Below are 23778 nucleotides of genomic sequence, written 5' to 3'. Positions count from 1 at the left end.
ATAACAATTTCTGAAGAGGCACTCACAGTTATAAAGGCTATAAAGATCACACATTTTTGAAATTGTAGCAGCAGTGTGTGAAATTTTTTTGTTTCTCCATAATTGATTCATTATTTGTTTTGTTGCAAAAAATAGCATTGATTTATATTTTTAAAAGATTGAAATTGTAGTTATTTTCTTATAGTCACTATATATTACACATGCACAGGATGGTTTTTTTCATTCATTTTAACTCAGATAAAGACAGACACAGACAGATTGAGAATTACCAAGCACTAGACCTTGCCTTGGTGTCATGCACCTCTCAGGAGCTTAAGTCTTGTGTATAACAAAGATGAATGCATTCTCCTTTGGTCCTTGGTTATTTGTATTTTATTTTAATTACTTAGTCATGTGCTTTGTATACATTTTGTTACTCATGGATAAAATCTTTCTACTAGTGTAGAACAGTGACAATAACATTAGAGTTACTGAAAACATTTTTGTAAGGAAATTCTTCTTCTTCTTCTTCTTCTTCTTCTTCTTCTTCTTCTTCTTCTTCTTCTTCTTCTTCTTTTTTTTTTTGGTCTCCAGGGTTACTGCTGGAGTTCGGTGCCTGCGCTATGAATCCACTGCTCCTGGCAGCCATTTTTTCCCTTTTGTGGCTCTTGTTTATTGTTGTTGTTATTATTATTGTTATTGTTGTTATTGGATAGAAGAGAGAGTAATCGATAGAGATGGGGAAGACAGAGAGGAGGAGAAAAAGAACCCTTGCAGGTGCGGAATAGGGGCTAGAACCGGGATCCTTAACACCGGTCCTTGCTCGTGGTGCCATGTGCGCTTAACCTGCTGCGATCCCTCTAGGCCCCAAAAGGAAATTCTTGAAGGAAGCTCTTTTACCTTCAATGCTGAAAATGTGTTCTCCTATGGTCCCAGCCTTTTCTAGCAGGGCTGCTTCATCAGACACATTGAAAAAGTACCTTTCTGTCGGAACGCTGGCAATTGCTTTGATTTCTTTTATTAGATTTTTAGTATCAAGGGCGTTTCTGTTTAAATACCCAAGGACCTTGAAAATAGAGGAAGAAGAAAAAAGGTTACTGTTTTTTGTACTCCATTTTTTGTATTAAAGTTTTCTGGTCTACTTCATAACACAATAGGTCCTCTGTAGAAGTAAATCAAACAATACTCCCAAACCCCCGTTACTCGTAGAAACAGAAAATTAGCAAAATGGGCGTAGGTCAAATTGATGGGATTTACAGTTAATGGTATTTATATACATTTCCCATATTTGGGAGCTACTCTCTCCCCTGATCCAGCTTTCTAGTCCTCTTCTCAACTCTGACACCATCTTCCCAGACATACTTTTATCCCACCTGCATGCTAGCTGTTGGGCTTAGGCAACAATTAGTAAAGTCACGGGCCCCTCAGAATATATTTAAAATAGACTTCCTAGATTCTTTTTTTTAAATATTTATTTATTTATTCCCTTTTGTTGCCCTTGTTGTTTTGTTTATTGTTGTAGTTATTCTTGATGTCGTTGTGGTTGGATAGGACAGAGAGAAATGGAGAGAGGAGGGGAAGACAGAGAGAGGGAGAGAAAGACAGACACCTGCAGACCTGCTTCACTGCCTGTGAAGCCACTCCCCTGCAGGTGGGGAGCCGGGGGCTCAAACCGGGATCGTTCTGCTGGTCCTTGCTTTGTGCCACGTGCGCTTAACCCGTGGTGCTACCACCGGGACTCCCGACTTCCTAGATTCTTCCAACATGTAAACTCCAAATGTCATCTGCTATACTCTTACCTTTACGTTCCTGATTATCAAACAGTTTATTCTGCTTTATATCTTACTGCTTTTTCAGCCATCAAGTTGCAGATGCTACCGTGATACCAACCTGACTTCCCTGGGCAGAGACCTCAACAATGTGTCCTGGAACCCCACCTCCCCAGAGCCCTGCCCCCCCCCCCCCCAGGGAAAGATCGAAACAGCCTGAGGGTATGGATTGACCTGCCAAACCCATGTCCAGAGGAGAAGCAATTACATAAGCCAGACCTCCCACCTTTTGCACCCCATAAAGAATTTTGATCCATGCTCCCAGATGGATAACAAATAGGGAACTTTCCAATGGAGGGAATGGGATACAGAACTCTGGTGGTAGGAAGTATATGGAATTGTGCTCCTGTACCCCACAATCTTGTCTATCATTATTAAATCACTAACTTAAAAAAAAAAAAAAGTAAAATCAGCAAGAAGCCAAGATAAAGACATTTCATATCAAGTTAGAAGTAATCAGTAGTAATGTATGTCTCAGGGGAAGTGATGTTATAAAGGAAATTTTACCCATCAGAAGAAAAACAAGTTGGGAGTCAGGTGGTGGTAGCACAGCGGGTTAAGCACACATGGCACAAAGCACAAGGACCGGCCTAAGGATCCCAGTTTGAGCCCCCCGCTCTGCACCTGCAGAGGAGTCGCTTCACAGGCCGTGAAGCAGGTCTGCAGGTGTCTGTCTTTGTCTCCCCGTCTTCCCCTCCTCTCTCCATTTCTCTCTGACCTATCCAACAACAACAACATCAATAACGACAACAATAATAACTATAATAATAAAACAACAAGGGCAACAAAAGGGAATAAACAAATAAATAATTTTTATAAAGAAGAAAAACAAGTCAAAAGAAGAATCACTTACTGCTATGCCGAACCTCAGTATGTTGTCATTGTTGCATTGCTCAATCACAGCTTTCAGCTTTGAACCATCGTGAGACTCTCCATCCGTCACAACTACCATGACTCTGGTGGCACCTGCTCTCCCACCAGAAGCAGCTGAAAAAGCATTTTGTCTGTGGTAGATTAAATGAAGTAACTGTGAATTCCTTGTAAAAATAAATGGGAAACTAACACCTTTGAGCATAACCTTTTGTAACTTTGTAAATATTTTGTAACTAACGTATTTGAATCTTGCTTGGCATTAAATATCACTTTTATGTGTTCCATATAGTTTGTATCTATATCAGGAATCCTTAGAATCATCTTCTGGTAAGAAACTTAAAAGGTACAAGGTAAGCATGACTATCTGTTTATATGTCACACTGGAAACTCTTAGATCTAGAAGTACGTACATAGCCTGCTTCTGAAATGTTTATATTGATAAGAACATACTTTATACAGTTGTTATTCATTATGACAGTGAGTTTGTAATATCAGCACATACAAAGCTATCATTTTTTGTGGTTGCATGATTTTTCAGTATTTGGAGTCACCAAGGTTTATTTAATCAATTCCTCATTCTTGGGTATTTAGGCCAATTTGACTTTCACAAGACTGTCTTATTATTTTCAGCCAGCTGCTTGAATATAGTATTTACATCATATGCCTTTTGAGTAATGATACTATTTAGGATACAGTACAGTTCTCATGCAAACTATAAGATTGCTAAGTGTTGAAACTATACTTCATTTAATTTTGATCACCTGTAGGACTTGGGATAATAAACTATAATCATAAACACAAAATAAAATAATATCAATGAAAAAGTGGCAGCACTTACTCAATGTCAGAATTCTATTTGCTACTGTAAAGAAATAATTGCTCAATAATAAAAAAGGGAAAAGAGAGGGAAAGAAAGCCACAGAAGTGCCATTTTTAGAGATAGTGCCACTCTTCTGGGGGGGGGGGGGAAGCTTACCATACTTGCAATGCTTTTTCCAGCAGAGAACCATTTATTTATTTATTTATTTATCTATCATCACTGGGCTTTCACTGCTCTGGTCTGATTTTTTTTTTTTTTTTTTTTTTTTTTTAGGTAGAAAGAGAGAAACAGAGAAGATGAGGTAAAGACAGAGTAACACCAACTTTTCCTCTGGTGTAGAGGAGGCCAGGCTGGAGCCTGAGTTACCTGCCCACATGGCAAAGCAGGCACACCAACCAGGTGAGCTATCTCTGCGACCCTAAATGCCACCTATATGCCCAACTGAAAAGTGAGAAGAGTTGACAATTGAGTCTCTTAACTCCTGGGATACCATTTTTAGTTTTTAAAATATATTTTAATTTTATTCATTTATTTTTAATGAGAGAAGCACAGAGAGAAGGGTAAAGAAAGAGAAGGACCAGAGCACTGATCAGCTCTGGCCTATGGTGGCGCTGGGACTGAATGTTGGGCCTCACAGCCTCAGGCATGAAAGAGTGTTGTATGCCCATTCTGCTGTCTCCCCAGCCCCTAGGAGACCATTTTCTGATCTGACTGAACCTTCCACTACATTTAGTTTACTGGACCATGAATGAAAGCCAATTAAAGGAAGTTGACCTATTTCTTTTTTAATTTTGTATTATCTTTATTTATTAATTGGGTAGAGACAACCAGAAACCACAAAGGAAGGGGGAGACAGAGAGGAAGAGAGACAGAGAGGCACCTACAGCCCTGCTTCACCACTCACAAAGCTGTTTCCCTTGCAGGTGGGACCGGGGGCTCAACCCTGGGACCTTGCGCATTATAACACATGCACTCCACCAGGTGCGCCACCACCCAGATGCAGAAGTTAACCTATTCATTGGCCAACAACTGAAGATGGCTTATCCCTAAGTATCATCATAGTAGGGAAAATAAAGTTGAACAAAGTCAGTCACGTTTTCTCTTATATGGAAGGGAGAGCCATCTGTTAATATAAGGAGCAGCTAAAATATGCACCACGGAAAGGGAAGTACAGACAGAATGGGGAATTCAGAAATAGAAAGACAGGTTGTGGTGACTGACCCAGTGTGTCACCTAAAAAGGTGCAGGTGGAATAAAGAAGACTGTTTTGTTCTTAGTCCGCATGACTAGAGGAAACGGGAGGTAGTTTCAATCCAAATATCCATGTAGGAGCCGGTGGTGGTGCACCTGGTTGAACACACAATGTTACCATGTGCAAGGACCGGGGTTCGAACCCCCAGTCCCCAACGGCAGAGGGAAAGCTTTGTGAGTGGTGTAGCAGTGCTGCAGGTGTCTCTCTGTCTCTTTCTTTCTTCTCTATCTCTTCCTACCTTCTCAATTTCTGGCTGTTTCTATCCAATAAACAAAAATAATTTTTAAAAAATCTCTTTAAAATGTGAATGTCATGAGATGTCCAGCGTAAGAAGTATTGAATTTGGGAAGTGAGGGGGCCAGACAGTAACACAGCGGGTTAAATGCACACGATGTGAAGTGCAAGGACCAGCATATGCAACTGGGTTCGAGTCCCTGGCTCCCCACCTGCAGGGGGTCGCTTCACAAGTAGTGAAGCAGGTCTACAGGTGTCTGTCTTTCTCTCCCTGTCTCTGTCTTCCCCTCCTCTCTCAATTTCTCTGTGTCCTATCCAACAGCAGTAATAAAAGCAAGGGCAACAAGGGCCTCCAGGAGTGGATTCCCAGTGCAGGCACTTATCCACAGCAATAACTCTGGAGGCAAAAAAAAAAAAAAGAATTTGGGAAGTGAGCCAAAACTCTGAATGAAACTTTTAGGCTTCAACTGGATGTCTGTATGAGTTTTAGAAGAGAGTTGAGGGCTGACAATAAAACGACGTCATAATCCACATAGTACTGACACTGCAGTAGATACAGTGCCCAACAGAGAAGGTTCTATTAAAGAAAAAAAGGACCTAGCTTAGTAACATTAAAGGAAAATAGAACAGGAGACAGTGAATAAGCAGAGTTGTTGACAAAAAGTTGACAAGGATTCTAGAAGTTGCAATTGGGAAAAGTTATGCATGCATTGTACTGTGTGAGCTATATTATGACCCCCCCCCCCACCCTCCACCCTTTTTTTTTCCTGCCAAGGCATTGCTCAGCTGAGGTTTATAGAGGTGTCATGAACCCGAGGCTTCGAATCTTCAGGTAGAGAAGCATTGTAAATGAATATGATTTTATTTCCCTGGTCCACAGCTGTGGAAGGTTTAGCAGTCTGTACCATAACTACCAAATAGTCAGTAAAGATAAATAAGACAAGGTTTAAAGGCAGGACTGCTGGGTGCCTGAGAGACTTAAAGGGTCCTGTTTACTGGTGGCAAAGCCAGTTTCAAGGAAGAGAAAGGAGGGGGCTTTGGAGACTTCTTTCTTGGAATTATCGTAATAGAAGGAAGAAATGTGAGAAATAAAATTACAAGGAGCAAGCAGCTCAGCTATTTATGTTTTTCATTTCCTCTTATCCTTCCTTCTTTTGAAAGAGGGGGAGAGACATTATGAAAGAGACCACAGCACATGGAAGGAAAGATTCAGACCTGGAATTTGCACATAGCATAGCAAGACATTATCCAAGCCTTCAAGATTTTTTCCTTCTAAAAGTACAATTTTATCAAAAAAGTAATCACTTGTTATTATTTTTATGCCTCCACTACTCTTTCTGGGCTACCATTTCTTGCCTCCTCCTCTTCCACTACTCTTCTCTCTTCTTTTGCCTGTTTCTTCTGTAATTCATTTTAGATAGGAGAGAGAGAGAGAGAGAGGAGGCGGGAAATACGGCTAGAAGGAGAGACACCATATAATTATCCCACTGTTGGCTAAACTCTCCCTGTGCAGTTGCTCCTATGATGTGACCAACTGAGCTCTAACCCAGCTCCTAGCACAAGGCACAGTGCACACTCTACCTATTGATCCATTACCTCCAGTTGAAATATTTTAATCCAATTTCCTACCCACTCTACATCTCCTCAACTTTCTTCAGATAGCAAGCAATTAATTATTTTTACATAGAGAGAAGTTGAGAAGGAAAGGAGAGACAGGGAAAGAGAAAGAGAGACCCCCACAGCCCTGCCTCACTGCTCATCAAACTTCCCCTCTGTAGGTGAGGGCCAAGGGCTTGAACCTGGGTCTTATGCATGATAACATTTGAACTCAACTGAGTGCACCATCACCCCGCCCCTCAATTTCATCAAACTATTGACCTCCTACCACCATGACTTACCTTGCATATTCGATTGCTTTGAATGTATTTGTGAGGTCCCCACCATGTTGGTATGTCTGGGATGTTGCTTTAATCATTTCGGCTTTGGTTTTGAATGTGTTTAGGTTAAACACAACTCTTGGATTATTGCCATACTGAATCAACCCCACCTTCAGAAGAGGAAGAGTTTATTAAATGACTGTCATTACGGTACCTAAAAAGGAGCAAAATGGTACGTCCCATATCTAACGCATAAACCAGGAAAAAGTAAACCCAAGGGCCCACATCTAGCAGTAGAATAAATGATAGGGTAGTCCAGTTTCAACTAACATCCGAGGTTACCATTAACTACATTCAGTACCAGGATTTGAAAAAAATGCAAGAAGGAATTCAAGTGTAACAATATTTTTTAAGAAAGCAAATCATAGGCTGCTGTTAAATATGACTGATGTCCGTACCTGTGTTTTTCCGGGACCTATATCCAAGCCACTCACAAATTTTTCCAAGAAGTTCTTGACTGCCTCCCAAGGATAAATGCTATTTGATTCATCACATACAACCACAACATCGATGCGGGAAGGGCAGGCTACAAAGAGAAAAAAAGAAAAGAAAGAAACAGATCTCCACAGGTACTTTAAGCTTCACACCTATCTAAAAAGAAGTCTTAAAGAAAAGTTGAGAGGGACTGGGTAGAATTTGTAGATAAAAGTCTCCCCTCCATTGATTGAAGGCACTGCTTCGACCTTCCTCAAAGTCATCACTTACCCTGAACTGCAGGTGAAAAGCTGGCCAAGAGCTGAAAATCGGCACTGACATCAGAGCAAACGCCAGTTGTATAATACTGACTGCCGCACTGGTGTGCCCAGAGTGGGCCACATGTCTTCAAAGAAATGAGAACAAAGACAAAACATGAGAACATTAGCCCTCTACCTGTCCCTGCGCATAATTCAGAAATCGCTTCTCTTCTTTTACAAGCTACAAGCATCTCACATCCTTTCCAAGTTTGTAGCATACCACCTCAGTTTTATGAAAGGCCTAAATAAATATTTAATACAGAAAAATACAGACAATACAAACAAAACAAAATGTTTTCTTTGTCAGTCCTTTCTTAAATTCTGCATATGAATGAGGTCACCTGGGACTCAACCTTCTCTTTAGGGCTTATCTCACTTAACAGGATTCCTGCCAGCTCTTTGGTGCCTTGCACTCAGGGGAGGCAGTCCTGGAAGGAGTTTGGTGGGCGGGGCTCTGGTGGTGCATGAAAATAGTGGGGTATGTATGTACTTAAGTTAGTGCTGGGACTGTCCCACAGACTCCTATCATAGGGAGATGAAAAATTAATTGTACCCATGTGTCAACAACTGTACTGTAAATTATTCAACTCCGCACTTGAATAAAAGGACTAAAGTGAAGGTGATTTTTAAATTTAATTATTTATAATCTTTATTTACTTATTGGTTAGAGATAGCAACAAATTGAGAGGGAAGGGCGAGATAGAGAGGAAAAGAGACAGAGAGACACCTGCAGCCCTGAAGGTGGGGGCCAGGGACTTGAACCTAGATCCTTGTGCACTGTGAATGCTTAACCAGGTGTGCCATCACCTGGCTCCAGTTGTTTTTGTTTTTACAACAAAAAGGTGAAGAAAGTCTGCTTTGAGCCACCTTGAACATGAGAAGTCATGGCCAAGCTAGTTCCCTCCCAATTTTCATAGCATATCATTCCTGCTTTTACTATACTAGCACCATTTGGATTTTTTTTTTTTTTATGGTGTTTGACATGATTCAGTAGGTAGTTTTGTGTGAAATTTTGTAGTTTAAGGGGGAAAAAAGTACTTTATATGTTAAATAAACCCAAATGAGGTTCACACGCTGTCATACTAAATAGTTTTCCAGAAACTATAACTTTGAGGAATTCAGACCCCAATTTCCACTCAAAACTTTCAGTCATCTGAGCTGGAACTTCATTTTCTCTTTCTCCCACCATTTATAGCCCAACTCTTAGTATTCCCATAAGCCAATCACAAACCTCTCCTTGAAGGGCAAAAAATCCCCGATTAAATCACTCAGTAAGGATGAGATTAAGTAGGATCAAAATTGTTAGGTGTAAAAAGGAGAAAAAATGGAAAGAGAAATCTAGTCAAGACTTGGAAAAAAATGTGATGGAGAGATAGCATAATAGTTTTGCAAACAGATTCTCATGTCTGAGGCACCAGAAGTCCCCAGCTCAACCCCCTGCATCACCATAAACCAGAGCTGAGCTGTGTTCTGACAAATAAAATAAATAAATGAATCAATCAATCAATCTAGGGGGCCGCGCAGTGGCATAACCCACTGAGCTAACATGTGACCCTATATGCAAGGACAAGATGTGAAGCAGTGCTGCAGATGTCTCTTTCCCTTTCTATCTCCACCTTCCCTTTCAATTCCTTTCTGGTTCAATAAAAACAAAACAAACAGGGAGTCGGAAAGTAGTGCAGCGGGTTAAGCGCATGTGGCACGAAGCACAAGGACTGGCGGAAGGATCCCGCTTCGAGCCTCCGGTTCCCCACCTGCAGGGGAGTCGCTTCACAGGTGGTGAAGCAGGTCTGCAGGTGTCTTTCTCTCCCCCTCTCTGTCTTCTCCTCTCTCCATTTCTCTCTGTCCTATCCAACAACAACATCAATAACAACAACAACAATAACTACAACAATAAAACAAGTCCAACAAAAGGGAATAAAAAAGCAAATATTTTTAAAAACCTTAAAAAACAAAACAAATAGAAAAAATCACAAGCATTGCTGACGTACGAAATAATCCTGATATTTAAGAATAAATATATAAATCTAAAAAATATCAACAAATTTTTACATTACATAAAGTTATGTATCAACCATCAAAACCGAACAGAAAAAAATGTGGACGTGCAAAATATAATTGGGAGGATAAAAGTGAATTTGTTTGACCCAGTTTATAATTGTTAGTAACACAAAGGAGAATCTGATGTGATCATTTCTTACTTAAAAAAAAAAAAAAAACAGTTTTTCCTCCTATAGATCTTGTTCATTTTGCTAATTAGAAAAAAATAATTATGATTGATGTATTTGGCTGGCTTTCCAAGTAACGGATATCAGTTTTGACCCCTATATCCCTATTGCCAAATTAATCCCCTTAGCACCTTGAAAAATAATAATTCATGAGTTATAATGGGGAGACATTTTGCTTTAAGAAGGATGGGAAGAGCATTAAGACGCTGAAATGAGAATATGCCAATTGTTAATGCCAGGACTACATTCCTGATCTAAGCCCAGAACGAAGAAGGTTTAAAAAATGTGATGGTTGCTAGTTTTTCCTACATAACACTGACAGTGTCTCAATATTTTGATCGTTTAGGTATGTAAAGGAAACTTTAGCTTTTCTCTTTTCTTTCTCCCTCTCTTTCCCTTCTTCCCTCTCTACCTCCTCCTCCTCCTTTCTCTAAATAGCTTCCCTGTCTTGTTGCACTGACTGTGAAGTTTATCTCTCAAATTGTTTTGTAATTTGATTTTACTTTGTCTGAAGGTACAAATTAACAACTTTTAGCTCCACATTCAATAGAGAAGCAATTACAGAAGCCAGACCTTCCACCTTCTGCACCCCAAAAAATAATTTTGGTCCATACTCCCAGAGACATAAAGAATAAGGAAGTTTCCAATGGAGAAGAAGAGACATGGATTTCTGGTGGTGGGAACTGTATTGAAATTATACCCCTGTTATCTTACAATCTTGTTAATCATTATTAAATCACTAAGAAAATTTTTTTAAAAGAACTTTAAGCATATTTTTAATTTCCAAATATTCACATATTCCTCTTTCTGAATGTAGTCAACCTTAAAATCCAACAATCAAGCAAAGAAGACGAGACACTGGAATATCACAAACAATAAAAAGTCATGACAACACGCTCTTACTTACTTGGTGACACCTTATAAGTAATAGCTGATTAATTTGGTGATGCTAAATATTCAGTATTCTCTGAATATTCCTATTTATGTTAAAAGCATAATGGAGTTGCACAGCTATATACAAATAATGTCAAAGGACATAAACTATGGTGATGCTGTGTATGATACAGCAAATCTTAACAAAGGGATTTTTCAAAGTTAATCCAATTGCCAAATAATGTGACCCTAAGACAGCAGGAACCTTCCACTTCCTCTATAGAGCCTCTATTTCCCCCAGTCCTGGAACCTCTAGGGTAGTGCTTACTTTCCTGCATGCTTCTCTCAATTCATACCAAATGATATTGCATCTGCTGATCCCAACCTAATCAACACAAGGTGTACCACCTCAGCATGCTTCACTTCAGACTGTGTCCAGAGATGTCAGGCGTGGAATGTCAAACCTTCAACCTCATTACTCGGGTGAGAACTTTCCTTTCATAGGATTTTCTAATTCCATTTTAGGTGGTCCACTTCCTAACAAAGTCCCAAAACCTAGATATAGACCAGGTCCCATGAAATAAGGCATATGTTCACATGTATTCATGAATTAGGGCAAAATAGATACCTGAAAGCAAAAGTATACAATAGTCTGCAGTGAATCAGTATAAAGTTCCTAATGAAATAGTGTCTACTTAGACTTAGATACCCTCCTCGCCTACTTCCTATTACACTTCCCTCATTCACTCCAAAGCTAACCTTATCAAAGCAAGGACTGCAAAAGCTAAATAAGGGCAAGAGACTGGCATACTTTAATGATGACTCTTTAGTCACTATCAGGCCACCCCATCAGCTGGGGCCCTATTCAGAGAGTCCTGAGATTCCCAAACAGAAATGATGGGCCTAGACCTCAAATAAATCCCTCTCCCCAATGTTACCAGCCATCTCTATGAGGAACAACACTATAGACCCCTTTGTGGGCCCCCATAGGACCTTGCCCTCAACTTGGATCAACAATGGTAGAGAATGTTCTATCTCCAAAGGAAGGATGTATAACATGCTCTATCCTCTCTTCCACCTGAGGAAGATGGGTCCTGAAATTGGGGCAGCTTGGAACGCTCCTACTCATGACCACAGAATGTGAGCTCAGATCTCCGGGGATGCAGACATCACATAGGCTCCTAAGGTGAATATGGGCTCCAGATCAGATCAAATTGATGGGGTTTACAGTCAATAATATTTACACACCTTTCCCATATTAGGGAGCTACTCTCTTCCCTGATCCAGCTTTCTGGTTCTTTTTCTAGCCATGACATCATTTCCCCAGACAATAACTTGATTCACCTGCAAATCAGAACTGAGGCTCAGGAAAAAAAAAAAAAAAAACTAGTATAGTCATGGGCCCTTTGGAATATAACTAAAATAAGCCTACTAGCTATCTACAAAATGGAGACCCCCCCTCCCCCCGCAGCTCTTCATCTGCACTATTCTAGCCTTCAGGTTCATGATTAGTCAACAACTTGTTTGACTTTATATGTTAACTCTCTTTTCAGCCACCAGGTTCCAGATGCTACCATGATGCCAACCGGACCTCCCTGGGCAGACAACCCCACCAGTGTGTCCTGGAGCCCCACTCCCCCAGAGCTCTGCCCCACTAAGGAAAGAGAGAGGCAGGCTGGGAGTATGGATCCACCTGTCAACACCCATGTTCAGCAGGAAAGCAGTTACAGAAGCCAAACCTCCCACCTTCTGCACTCCACAATGACCTTGGGTCCATACTCCCAAAGAGATAAAGACTAGGAAAGCTATCAGGGGAGGGGATGGGATATGGAGTTCTGATGGTAGGAACTGTGTGGAGTTGTACTTCTTTTATTCTATGGTTTTGTCAATGTTTCCTTTTTATAAATAAAAAATGTTTAAAAAGCATAATGGAGGCATTCAAAATTTACTACATTTTAAAAATAATTCAGTATACAGATTAAGTTAGTGTATCAGTAGTAGAGAGAAAATTACTGCAAAGCTAGAGCAAGCTTTCTGATACTGTTTTAATAGGAAAACACTACATACCTATATGAACTAGTGGAAATGTCCTATGAGATTGGGTTTTGATTTGATTTAAAATTTTTTCTAAGATGCAACAGTTTTCACTTTTATATAGCAATTATTACCAATAATTTCTTACGTTAAATTCTGTTTTGCATCAGAAATTCCTCTTTTCAAAAATTTTCACTTCATTTAGTTTCTCAGTTAATCATTTAACTGGCTTGAGGATATACCTAGCTATGCAAGTTATTAACTACTGAATTGCTCGCTGATTACTTGTTGAACAAACATGCCTATCTCACCAATTTTTGTCTTTCTTCAATCTAGGAGTTAAATAAGACTCAATACAAATATAAAGTTAGATGAAAACCCAAGTGACGAAGTCACACCTTACATATCAGATTGTTCAATCATTTTAGGAAGTGATGAAAAACAAACAAGAAACACTGTTTAGCTTTGTAGTCTACATTTTGAATTATCACTACTTTAAATATTCCTACAGTAAAAGAAACAGAAGCCTAGGATTCAGCCACTGTCAACGAACTAAGTGCTTTTTCAAGGGCAAAGACTCAGTGCTCCTTATGCTCCTCTTTTTTTTCCCAAACAGATTGTGGTGATGTTTTTGCTGAATATCTTTTTTATTATTATTTTTATTTATAAAAATGAAACACTAGAGCTCTTCACATCAGTAGAGTCTTATTGCACTTTGGGTATCCACATAGCATGATTTCTCCAAAAGCAAATGCTATTATTCAAACTCAAGAGCTGATTTGACAAAGGGAATGGTGAAAAGACATTGACTCCATACTTTCTTGAGTGGAACGACTTGAAAAGGAAACACTCACAAGAAATCCTCCAGTTGCCACGTTCCTTGTGAGTGTCAGGCCAAGGTTCATGTTGGTCTTGATTTCAGTAACGTTAGGGATGCTGATGGATGCTTTCAAAGGGAGAGAGAAGTTTGTAAAGTGAGAAACTGTCAACATGTATTTTAAAGTCATTAAATACACACATGTATGTTTATAGGTAGGTTGAATTTATTTTGATGTGTTTAAGCGTTCATATTCTGTAATCTAGTAGAGAGAGAGTTGCTGTCTGCAGTGATCCAATATAATAATATATAAATCCCATGACCCACTGATTTCTATGTGTGAAACTGAAGAATGTAAGATATCATCGGTGAGGTCTGGAGAGGGTAAAGACATATAGGTATGTAAGTTTAAATTCTTTAAAAACTAAGTGCTGATAATATATAGAAAACACACCTGAGAGTGGGGGGAGATAGCATAATAGTTATGTAAAGTGACTTTGATGCCTGAGGCTTCAAAGTCCCAGGTTCAATCCCCCTCACCACCATAAGCCAAAACTGAGCAGTGCTCTGGTAAAAATTAGTTATAAAAAATAAAATTAATTAATTAATTAATTAATTTAAAAAGGAAGAAAGAAAGAAAGAGAAAACAACTCTGAGGACTTAATTTGATCTCCAGTTTACCATCTCCCCTTTTTCCAAGGAAGTGATTAAAAACAAAAATGCTTTTTAACTTTAAAGTTTACTTACTATTTTGAATATTCCTAAAGCAAAAGAGACAGAAAGCTAGAATTCTGCTGCCATCAAATTCTAAGAGCACTTTCAGGGCAAACAACCAGTGCTCTTTATGCTCCTCTTCTTCCAGACATAAAGGCTTTATTCTGAATCTATAAATACATTCTTTTTTTTCCCTCTCTCACCTCCAGTAACTGGGGCTCAGTGTCAGCACTGCTCCAATACGAATCTATTGCTCCTGACAGCCATTTCCTTTTTCTTTTTCTCCATTTTATTTGGTAGGACAGAAGGAAATTGAAAGGGTAGAGGAAGACAGAAAGGGAGAGAAAAAGACACGACATCTGCAGATCTGCTTCACAGCTTGTGAAGGGTCCTCACAGCAGGTGGACAACAGGTGCCTGAACCCAGGTCCTTGCATTTAGTACAATGTGTGTGTACAAACATTAGTACAAACAGGTGTGCCACCACCCAGCCCCCAATACATACATTCTTCAAGAAACGTAAAAATGTTATATAGTAGAACCTAGCTGAAAGCAACAGTGAGAGAATATTTGTTGTAAAAAGATACATAGAGGAGAGAGGGAGAGGGAGAGGGAGAGGGAGAGGGAGAGGGAGAGGGAGAGGGAGAGGGAGAGGGAGAGGGAGAGGGAGAGGGAGAGGGAGAGGGAGAGGGAGAGGGAGAGGGAGAGAGAGAATGAAAGAGACCACAGCACTGAAGGTACTATCAATGCAGTGGGGGTTGGGCTCAAATCTGGGTTCTAAGTGAGCTAATTCACTCACCCAACAGTGAGTGAATTTTAAAAAGAAACATGAGAATAGCCAGTGTGACAGGAATGAATCTATACAATCTCTTTTAGGAGGTACGAGGACATCATCTGTTGTGTTTATTCTTGAAGTTCTGAGCATTATTACAGTTCTTCTCAATATTACTACTCCTCAATATTATTACTTCTCAATATTATTATTATAGATAAAAAGAATGCCAACTACCTCATGAATAATTTTACATTACATGTGCTTACTTGTATATATTGAGTCAAATAGTATGCTTATATATTATATGATAGTATGCTAAATTATATATTATATATCATAAGAAAGGTAGCACTCCTTCTAGCTCACATCTTTCCCTAAAGCATATTCTTCCAACTTCTATTTTTCTTTTTTTTTATTAGATATTTATTTATGAGAGAACCAGAGTACCTCTGGCATGTTTATCTTGTACTCTACCACGGAATCATGCACCCAGCTGCGCCCCCCTTTTCTTCCTTTATGTCTTACGGAATGAGTGTTCTTTTCTAAGACTCATTTTCCCACTTACCAGATGCTTTGCTTTCATCTAGTCAGGTCTGCCTGTGACTAACAGTTACCTCCTTTAAATCAGTTCCTACTTTCATTACAAATACAATCATCATTTTATTGTTTTTTTTTTAATCTCTTAACATTATGAACCCACTGGACTATCCATCCAGCTTTCACTTCCTCTGGAAATGGATGTCTTTCATTCCTTCTTTGTGTTTGTCCCCACTGCTCAACCTGAAATATTTTAAGCTGTGTTTTTCCCCTTCAATACTATTAGATCTGAACAGTGGACAAAAGTGTCGCAAAAGAAATAGGGTTTACTGACATGCAGACAGAAAATTACAGATCCTCTATGCATGCATTTAAAAAAATTCATTTTCATTTAAATGTAATGTTGCAGAATTTTAGTCACTAAATTCAGATTTTTCCCCTGTCAGAGCGCTTCTCAGCTCTGGCTTACAGTGGTGCAGGGGATTGATCCTGGAACTTTGGAGCCTCAGGCAAGACAGTCTGTTAGCATAACCATTATGCTATCTACCCCTGCCCCATTTCAGATAATTTTTTTTAAAAATAGTAAAAATAAATACATTGGAAGCAAACACTCAAAAGCTAGAGCTGATCTAATACATTAGGGCATGACAGAATAAAGCACTTGGACTATAATAAAATTTCTGAATATTAATAGAAACATATATGTTATTATTTTTTAAATTGTATATTCATGTACATATATGTCTTATATGTATATGTATATGTCATATACATATATATGGTAAGCAAAAATTTTGGAGACCACTGTCCTATGTCCATATCAGCCTTAAATACAGTGACAATCTGTACTCAAACCCATGCCCTTCAGCCTTTATAAAATTTAACACTGCTGACACTCCTTCCAGCTCATAGAAAATGCTTACCGAGCTCCTTATAGGTTCCAAAACTTGTCAGAACTTGGAATACAGAGACATGTGGTCCGTGCTCCTGCCCTTGTTTCTAAGTCAGAATCACTATTTCCAAGTCACTTTTTTCCCTTGATTTCTATCACATTGTACTTTGCTAATTGATGCATTAATTATTGAGGACTCTGACTTCTCAATCCTGATTATCTGAATAAAGATGATGATCACATTGAGTATCTGCATCATTAAATCAAGTCTGCCAAGTTGGAAAGATAGCATAACAGCTATACAAAAGACTTCCATACCTGAGGCTCAATGAACCATCAAAAGCCAGATCTGAGCCATGCTCTAATCTCTCTCTGTTTCTTTCTGTATCTCTCTTATTAAAACAAATAAATAAACATATTTCTTAAATCACATCTTCAAAATGTTAAAAATTTGAAAACAATTTGTTCCCATGTAGCTAAAACGAATGGGGGGGGGGGGCTGAGGAAGTTGCCTATATTTCTATAAAATAAAGCTGTGGTTGGTTTTGTTGTTGTCTTATGTGGGTATATAGCAAGTAAGATTGTATTATTTGTAAAATATCACACTGCTAATCACAACTTACTTTGCAAATTCAATTTTTCACAGGTGGCAGTAGATAGATCAACAGGACATTTATATACATCTCCCATTCGGTTCTTGGGAAAGCCACTCCAGGGTGAGCCAACCAGTAACCTAGACATAGTTTTCATTAGACAGGAAATGTTAGCTATAGATTCCTAAAGAGAGAGCTGGCCACAAATAGCAAAGACATCTCATTTCAATGTGACTAAGTGAACAGTTCATGTTTCTTAAGCTACAATTCTGTATTTTTCCTTTCTTCTTAGATGACCAAGATTCTTATTTTTTGAATTTGTTTATCTTTATTTATTTATTAGATAGAGATAGCCAGATATTGAGAGGAAGGGGGAGAGAAGGAGGGAGAGAGACAGAGTGACACCCGCAGCCCTGCTTCACCATACATGAAGCGTCCCCCATGCAGGTGAGGACAGGGGGCTAGAACCTGGGTCCTTGAGCACTGTCACATGTGTGCTCAGCCAAGTGTGCCACCACCCGGCCCCCAATGATTAATGTTTGCAATGCAATGTCCTGGGTATCCTCCTCTAAACCATGCTATCAAGTAGAAACATAATGGCAAACATGCATATGAATCACACAAGCAATCTTAAATATTTTAGTACAGATATTAATTTAAAAAAAAACACCAGGAAGTTAACATACTATTTAACTCAATATTTACAAATAAGCACATAATTAATGTAAAATTATTCATGCGATAGTTGACATTCTTTTTTATCTCTATATAGTCTTTGAAGTTCAGTGTGGGCTTTATACTCTCAACACACGTAATATGGACAAAGTATCATTCAAGTAGCCATATGTGGCTAGTGGTTAACATTTGGGTTAACATAGCTCTACAAAAGGAAACACTATTAAAGCCAAAAGCAAAAGATAACACTCATCCTTTCTATTTCCTAGACATTTCCATATGCTAAATTATTTAGGGTAGGAGACAGGTAAGTTTTCTAAATTGCGTTATGTTTACTCTCTGTGTGATGAGATTCTTAGCAAAGATACAGGGTAAGCACACTGTGTGATCTCCTGCTCTGTAACGAGGATATTGAAAGAATACAAGATGAAAGACACCTTTCTTTCCATTAGTTTCATTTACAACAAAGCACCACCAACTGGAGTCTATGCATTTCTCTGTAGAACCACTCACCCGACATTTCTCGCCACAGAAGAGTGCACAAAAAGAGTCTGAACAGTCTGGGTTTTTGAAGCTATAAGTTTTTTTTGCTTGTTTGTTTTACCAGAGCACAGCTCAGCTCTGGTTTATGGTGGTATGCAGGATTGATCCAGGGACTTTGCTGGCCTCAGGCATGAGTCTCATTGCATAACTATTATGCTATTTCCCCTCCCTGGAAACCATAACAGTTTGATGACACAAAAAACATACAGTTACTAGAGAAGTATGTTTGAGTCTATGTGTTTTTTTTCCTTGTGTGAAAACTGAAAAGGATTAAACTATCTATGAAATTGAAATATTTAATGTATTTATTTACTCCGAGATAGAGAGAGAGAGAGAGAGAGAGAGAGTTAGAGAGAGAGAGAGGGAGAGAGAGAGGGAGAGGGAGAGGGAGAGGGAGAGGGAGAGGGAGAGAAAGAGAACCGTTCGCCTGTGATTTGCATTGTAGAGGGTGCAATCTTGCACAAGTACTACACCTTACCATTAAGCCACTTCCCTGGTCATTGGATTTTCAATTGTTTCTTGAACTTTCATATAGATGTATTAATGTCATTAAGGGAAACATATGTGTGCCCTCATGTTAAATGGCACAGGACTCATAAAGGCAAAGGCATGTCTTGTCCACTCTCTATCAAGCATAATGACTAATATAAGTGAGCTGAAAGGTATGAATGAGTTCCTCCTGGGAGAAACATTACATCAACTAAATAAAGCAAGAAAACTGGCGATCAGCAGTCAGTGCAGAAAGAAGGAACAGCTTAAACAACTGGAGAAAGGAGATTGTGCTGAACAGCAGTTAATGGGCCAGTAATAAGTTTCTTATGTTTATGCCACATCATCATTTCCAAGTGAACATTTTATAGAGTAACATAGGGTACTTCAATTAACTCTGATTAAGGCTAGACTTGAAATATTGTATCTTCTTATGAGCAGATAATTTAGCATAATATGCCTATTGCATTATCCATAAACTGAACTACAAAACCATCAGACACAAAAGTTAAACTTTTTTTAAAAGCTAGAAATGTAAATGCTCTATATTTCTAAGTACGAATACTTGTCTTACTAGAGGGAAGGAGCCAGTAGTAGGATTCAGAATGAACACATTTCATATTCATGAAAACTCAAAGAAAGCCCAGATTTTACACTGTCCAGTTGTCTTCCAGGTACTGAATTTTATCTATTTTTTATTATTTTTATTTCTTTATTTTCCCTTTTGTTGCCCTTGTTTTTTATTGTTGTTGTTATTGATGTTGTCATGTTAGAACAGAGAAACATGGAAAGAGGAAGGGAAGACAGAGAGGGGGAAAGACAAGACACCTGCAGACCTGCTTCACCGCCTGTGAAGCGACTCCCCTGCAGGTGGGGAGCTGGGGGCTTGAACTGGTATCCTTACGCCGGTCCTTGCTCTTTGTGCCACGTGTGCTTAACCCACTGCGCTTCAGCCCGGCTCCCAATTTTATCTTTCTGTACAGTCACTGGTCTTAGTTGTTTAGTGGAAATATGCCTTGGCTCTTTTTTTTTTTTTAACAGTTTTTAAAAGGTTTTTTTTTTTTTTTTACTATCTTTATTTATTAGAGACAGCCAGAAATCAAGAGGGAAGGGGGGGGGTAGAAAGGAAGGGAGACAGAGAGGCACCTGCAGCACTGCTTCACCACTAGTGAAGCTTCTGCCCTGCAGGTGAGGACCAGGGACTTGAACCTGGGTCCTTGCACATTGTAACCTGTGCGCTCAACCTAGTCCCCCACCTTGGCTTTCCACGTATAGGATACAATTTAAAAAAAAGAAAGAGGTAATTTAATTATTGCTTCTCAGGCATGGGAGTCTGTTTGCATAACTATTATGCTATCTCCCCCAGCCCTCTACATTATTATTTAAAAGAGTTTCCCCCGGTTGAATAAAACTTCAGTAAAAAATTTTAAATCCTTTTTAAATGTGGAGCATTTTTTTTTTGTATCCAAGTTAAAGTTTTTAAAAAAGGTGGGGGAGTTGGGGAAACTCAGCCAAGCTTAGAGTATAACATTATACTGACCTTGTTCAGTCAGCTGTTCCTTATTCAGCCTCCACTCCACATGATCACTGGTTCATCAAAAATGATTTTAAAAATATCAAACATAGAAATCTATCTATGGAATCTCTTAGGAGTGGAACAGTGTTTTCTAGTAAGAAATCATTCCAGGAAGTGTGACTCTCTTTGCTGGCATGGTGGAAACTTGTGTTAAGTAGAATAAATCTTGTAACAGCTGACATTTTATATGAAACTTTCCAAATTATCTAATTTGATATGCTGTGATGTAGACCAGCAATTATTTTATCTCCTTTTTTTTCTTTCAATAGCTCCTGGCTGGCCTTTTTTTTTTTTCCGCTATCTTATTTAATAGGACAGAGAGAATTTGAGAAGGAATGGGGAGATAAAGAGGGAGAAAGACACCTGTAGACTTGTTTTACCAATTGCAAAGCTTCCCCCCTGCAGGTAGGGAAGCAGGGACTCAAACCTGGAATCTTGGTGCATTGTTGCACTTCCTGGCCTTGATATTATTTTATCTCTGTTTTACAGATGGATCCACTGAGATGAAGATGGATGAACAACTAACTTCCTCATGTCCTACATCCAGTGAGAGCCATGTGTAAATGATCCTGAAGGACAAGCTCTTCCTTTTCTTCTGTTTTTCATCCTTACTTATAAGAAGGTTATAGCATAGGACATGGGCTGGGAAATCCATCTTAACAGATGGTCTCGTGCCAGAAGCATTAGTAAATAGAAATTAGAAACTGTGTGATGGGAATATGTGTTATAAACCAGAGGGCTAATCTGTAAGATCACGTCTACATGTAGGGCCCTGTTGTGCTCTTCACAACACTGGACACACAGTATATGTCCGGTCCAGAAATGGTACATCCAGAATTTTTTTAAGTGACAAAATTGAGATGACTTGTACACATGTCCGAAGTATCCTCACCATATCCCAGAGAGACACGAAAACTAAGTGATTTCGTTCCTATCAAGAAACGAAAACTAAGTGATTTTCAGTTATTCCTGAGGACTTCTAGCAAGACAGCTGTACCAGAGCTATCTTCTGGTTCTGGGGTGTTTCCTACCAATTGTGTTCCTTAGACACTCCTCTCACCTCTCTTATTTCATCTAGGAATTCAGAATTTGAAGCACCTGGAGGCTCAGGAAGGATTATGTCCATTTCACTGCCACAGTGACAGCTCTGATTCACCTGCACTGATCAGCTAGGATGAAGAGACCAGCAGGAAGCTGTACAGTATGACACCACTTAACAAGAAGGATACTGCCGGGCTAGCATGGGGATGCTTCTTCCCAGGCGCGTCCTCTCTGGGTTGGAGAGAACTCGACCGGAGCCAGCCTGGGCTGCTACTCACTCAGCGACGCAGGAGATTGATGACTCAAACTCGTGGCTGAGTGGCAATGCAATGTCTTTACTGATCAGAGACAACACTTTTATAGGATAGAACCGGAAGTGCTAAGTCGGAAATGGAAATGGCTCGGAAAGGGGGTGGAGAAAGGCAAAAGCACGTTGGGAAGGTAGAAACTTCCTTAGCAACTGTTGCGAGGGTTTTAACTGGTGGGATTAATGTTACCCTGCAGGCAGGGCGGGTCTCGAAGAAGATAGATCAAAGGAATGGAGTGGGGGGGGGATCTTTCAGGCAAAACAGTGATCATGTAAATAGGCCATACTATCAGCAATGCAGGGTGGAGCAGGGGTTGCTGGCTTAATGCCCGACAGGATACGAAACTATTTACAATCCTCACAAATGGCAAAGAGTGAAAACCAGACCTGTTTGGGACAATTTTTTTTTTTTTTTTTTTTTTTGCTTCCAGGTTTATCACTGGCTCGGTATCAGCACTACAAATCTACTGTTCCCAGCAAACCATTTTCCCCCCATTTTTTATTGGATAGAAGAGAGAAATTGAGAGGTGGAAGGGGAGATACAGGGAGAGAGTGAAGAGAGAGACACCTGCAGACTTGCTTCACCACTCATGGGGGATAGTCCTCCTGTTATGTATGACTCATTCTTTCAACACTGTAGACCACATTAATAAACTCCACCCACAATCCATGCTGGTGACCACAAAGAACTTTTCAAAAACCATTGTCTACCACTGTCTATCTCCTTTCCTGGCAATGCTTCCAGTTGACTCTAGTCTTCATTCACACCCAGAGACTTATATGAATTTCTGAATGCTGATGGATAATCTGCACAAGGAAATGCTATGACATCACCAAGAGCCACTTCAAGAGAATTATGACATTCTTAAATGAATGAGTCAAGAAGGTGAAAAGGCTGGTATATTTATCTGTAAACGTGTACTTCATCAGCTATAACAAGAAGAAGCATGTCAGGAAAGAGTTCTCCAGAAGTAGGGACTAGAATAAGCTAGTGGGCAAATCCTGCTGAGGTCTGCCAACATCTCTTTGAAGCAGTGCCTTTCATTTGATGACAAACAACTAAAAGAACTGCGTGAACAGTCATGTGTGCTTACTCTCAAAACAAAACAAAAACCTCAAGATAGAAACTTCTCTTTCTACAAGTGAAACTGGGAATTCTTCCAAGACTATTTAAAAATAACACTTTACTATTCAATTATCTTGGGAGAAAATAGTGATTACACAGAGTCCCCAACATAGTCAATTTGCCCACCTCCAGTGGAACTGAAAATACTTTGGTTAGTAAGCAGTATTTATGGTAGTGTATGTAGTGTTAAAGCCGCAGTTCAGAGGCTGTTATAAATATCGTCCTCTATTCTATGAGTATCTAAACTTCCCTAGTGTTTCTTCAACATTAGGGACTGTTTTATAGAAATTATGGATAGAGGTGTGCTTCAGCAACCAGGGCAAAGCAAGCTTCCTTTTATTCTACAAATGTTTATTGAGACCCAGATGGGATTGAGATGTACAGTTCCAGGGGACACGAGTACCACATGTGAAGAGTAGCTCTGACCTTGTGCAGTGTACAATTTGTGAGACTCAACGTGGTGGTCTAGCATGCTATGGGGCAGATTCAATTCTTTTTTATAGTTTTATTTATAAAATGGAAATATTGACAAGACTATAGGATAAGAGGGGTACAATTGCACACAGTTCCCACCCCCAGGATTCTGTATCCAATCCCCTCCATTGATAGCTTTCCTATTCTTATTCATATTTATTTATTTATTTATTTATTTATTATTGTGGTTATTACAGTTGTTGTTGATTTCATCGTTGTGGATAGGACAGAGAGAAATGGAGAAAGGAGGGGAAGACAGAAAGGAGGAAAAATAGACATCTGAAGACCTGCTTCACCAATTGTAAAACGACTCCCCTGCAGGTGGGGAGCCAGGGGACTCGAACCAGGATCCTTACGCCAGTCCTTGCACTTTGCACCACAGGCCTTTAACCCACTACGCTACCGCCTGACTCCCAGTTTTCCTATT

The 23778-nt window shown here is 39.4% G+C and overlaps 1 protein-coding gene across 2 annotated transcripts in view; it reads right to left on the bottom strand.

Annotated features, from left to right (window-relative positions):
- Positions 1–23778, bottom strand: part of ITGA2 (integrin subunit alpha 2) — a 119836-nt gene that overhangs the window by 61759 nt on the left and 34299 nt on the right. For both annotated transcript variants that reach the window (XM_060191024.1, XM_060191025.1), the window contains exons 3-9: positions 17151–17260; positions 13648–13739; positions 7630–7744; positions 7323–7450; positions 6886–7034; positions 2662–2812; positions 880–1045 (exon numbers count right to left, since the gene is read on the bottom strand). In XM_060191024.1, the coding sequence (XP_060047007.1) occupies positions 880–1045; positions 2662–2812; positions 6886–7034; positions 7323–7450; positions 7630–7744; positions 13648–13739; positions 17151–17260 (911 nt within the window). The remainder of the gene's footprint in view (positions 1–879; positions 1046–2661; positions 2813–6885; positions 7035–7322; positions 7451–7629; positions 7745–13647; positions 13740–17150; positions 17261–23778) is intronic.

The sequence above is a fragment of the Erinaceus europaeus genome, chromosome 5, assembly GCF_950295315.1.
Source record: "Erinaceus europaeus chromosome 5, mEriEur2.1, whole genome shotgun sequence".
Taxonomy (NCBI): Eukaryota; Metazoa; Chordata; class Mammalia; order Eulipotyphla; family Erinaceidae; genus Erinaceus; species Erinaceus europaeus.
Note: the sequence above shows the minus strand (reverse complement) of the source record. Positions and strands in the feature narration are given on the sequence as shown.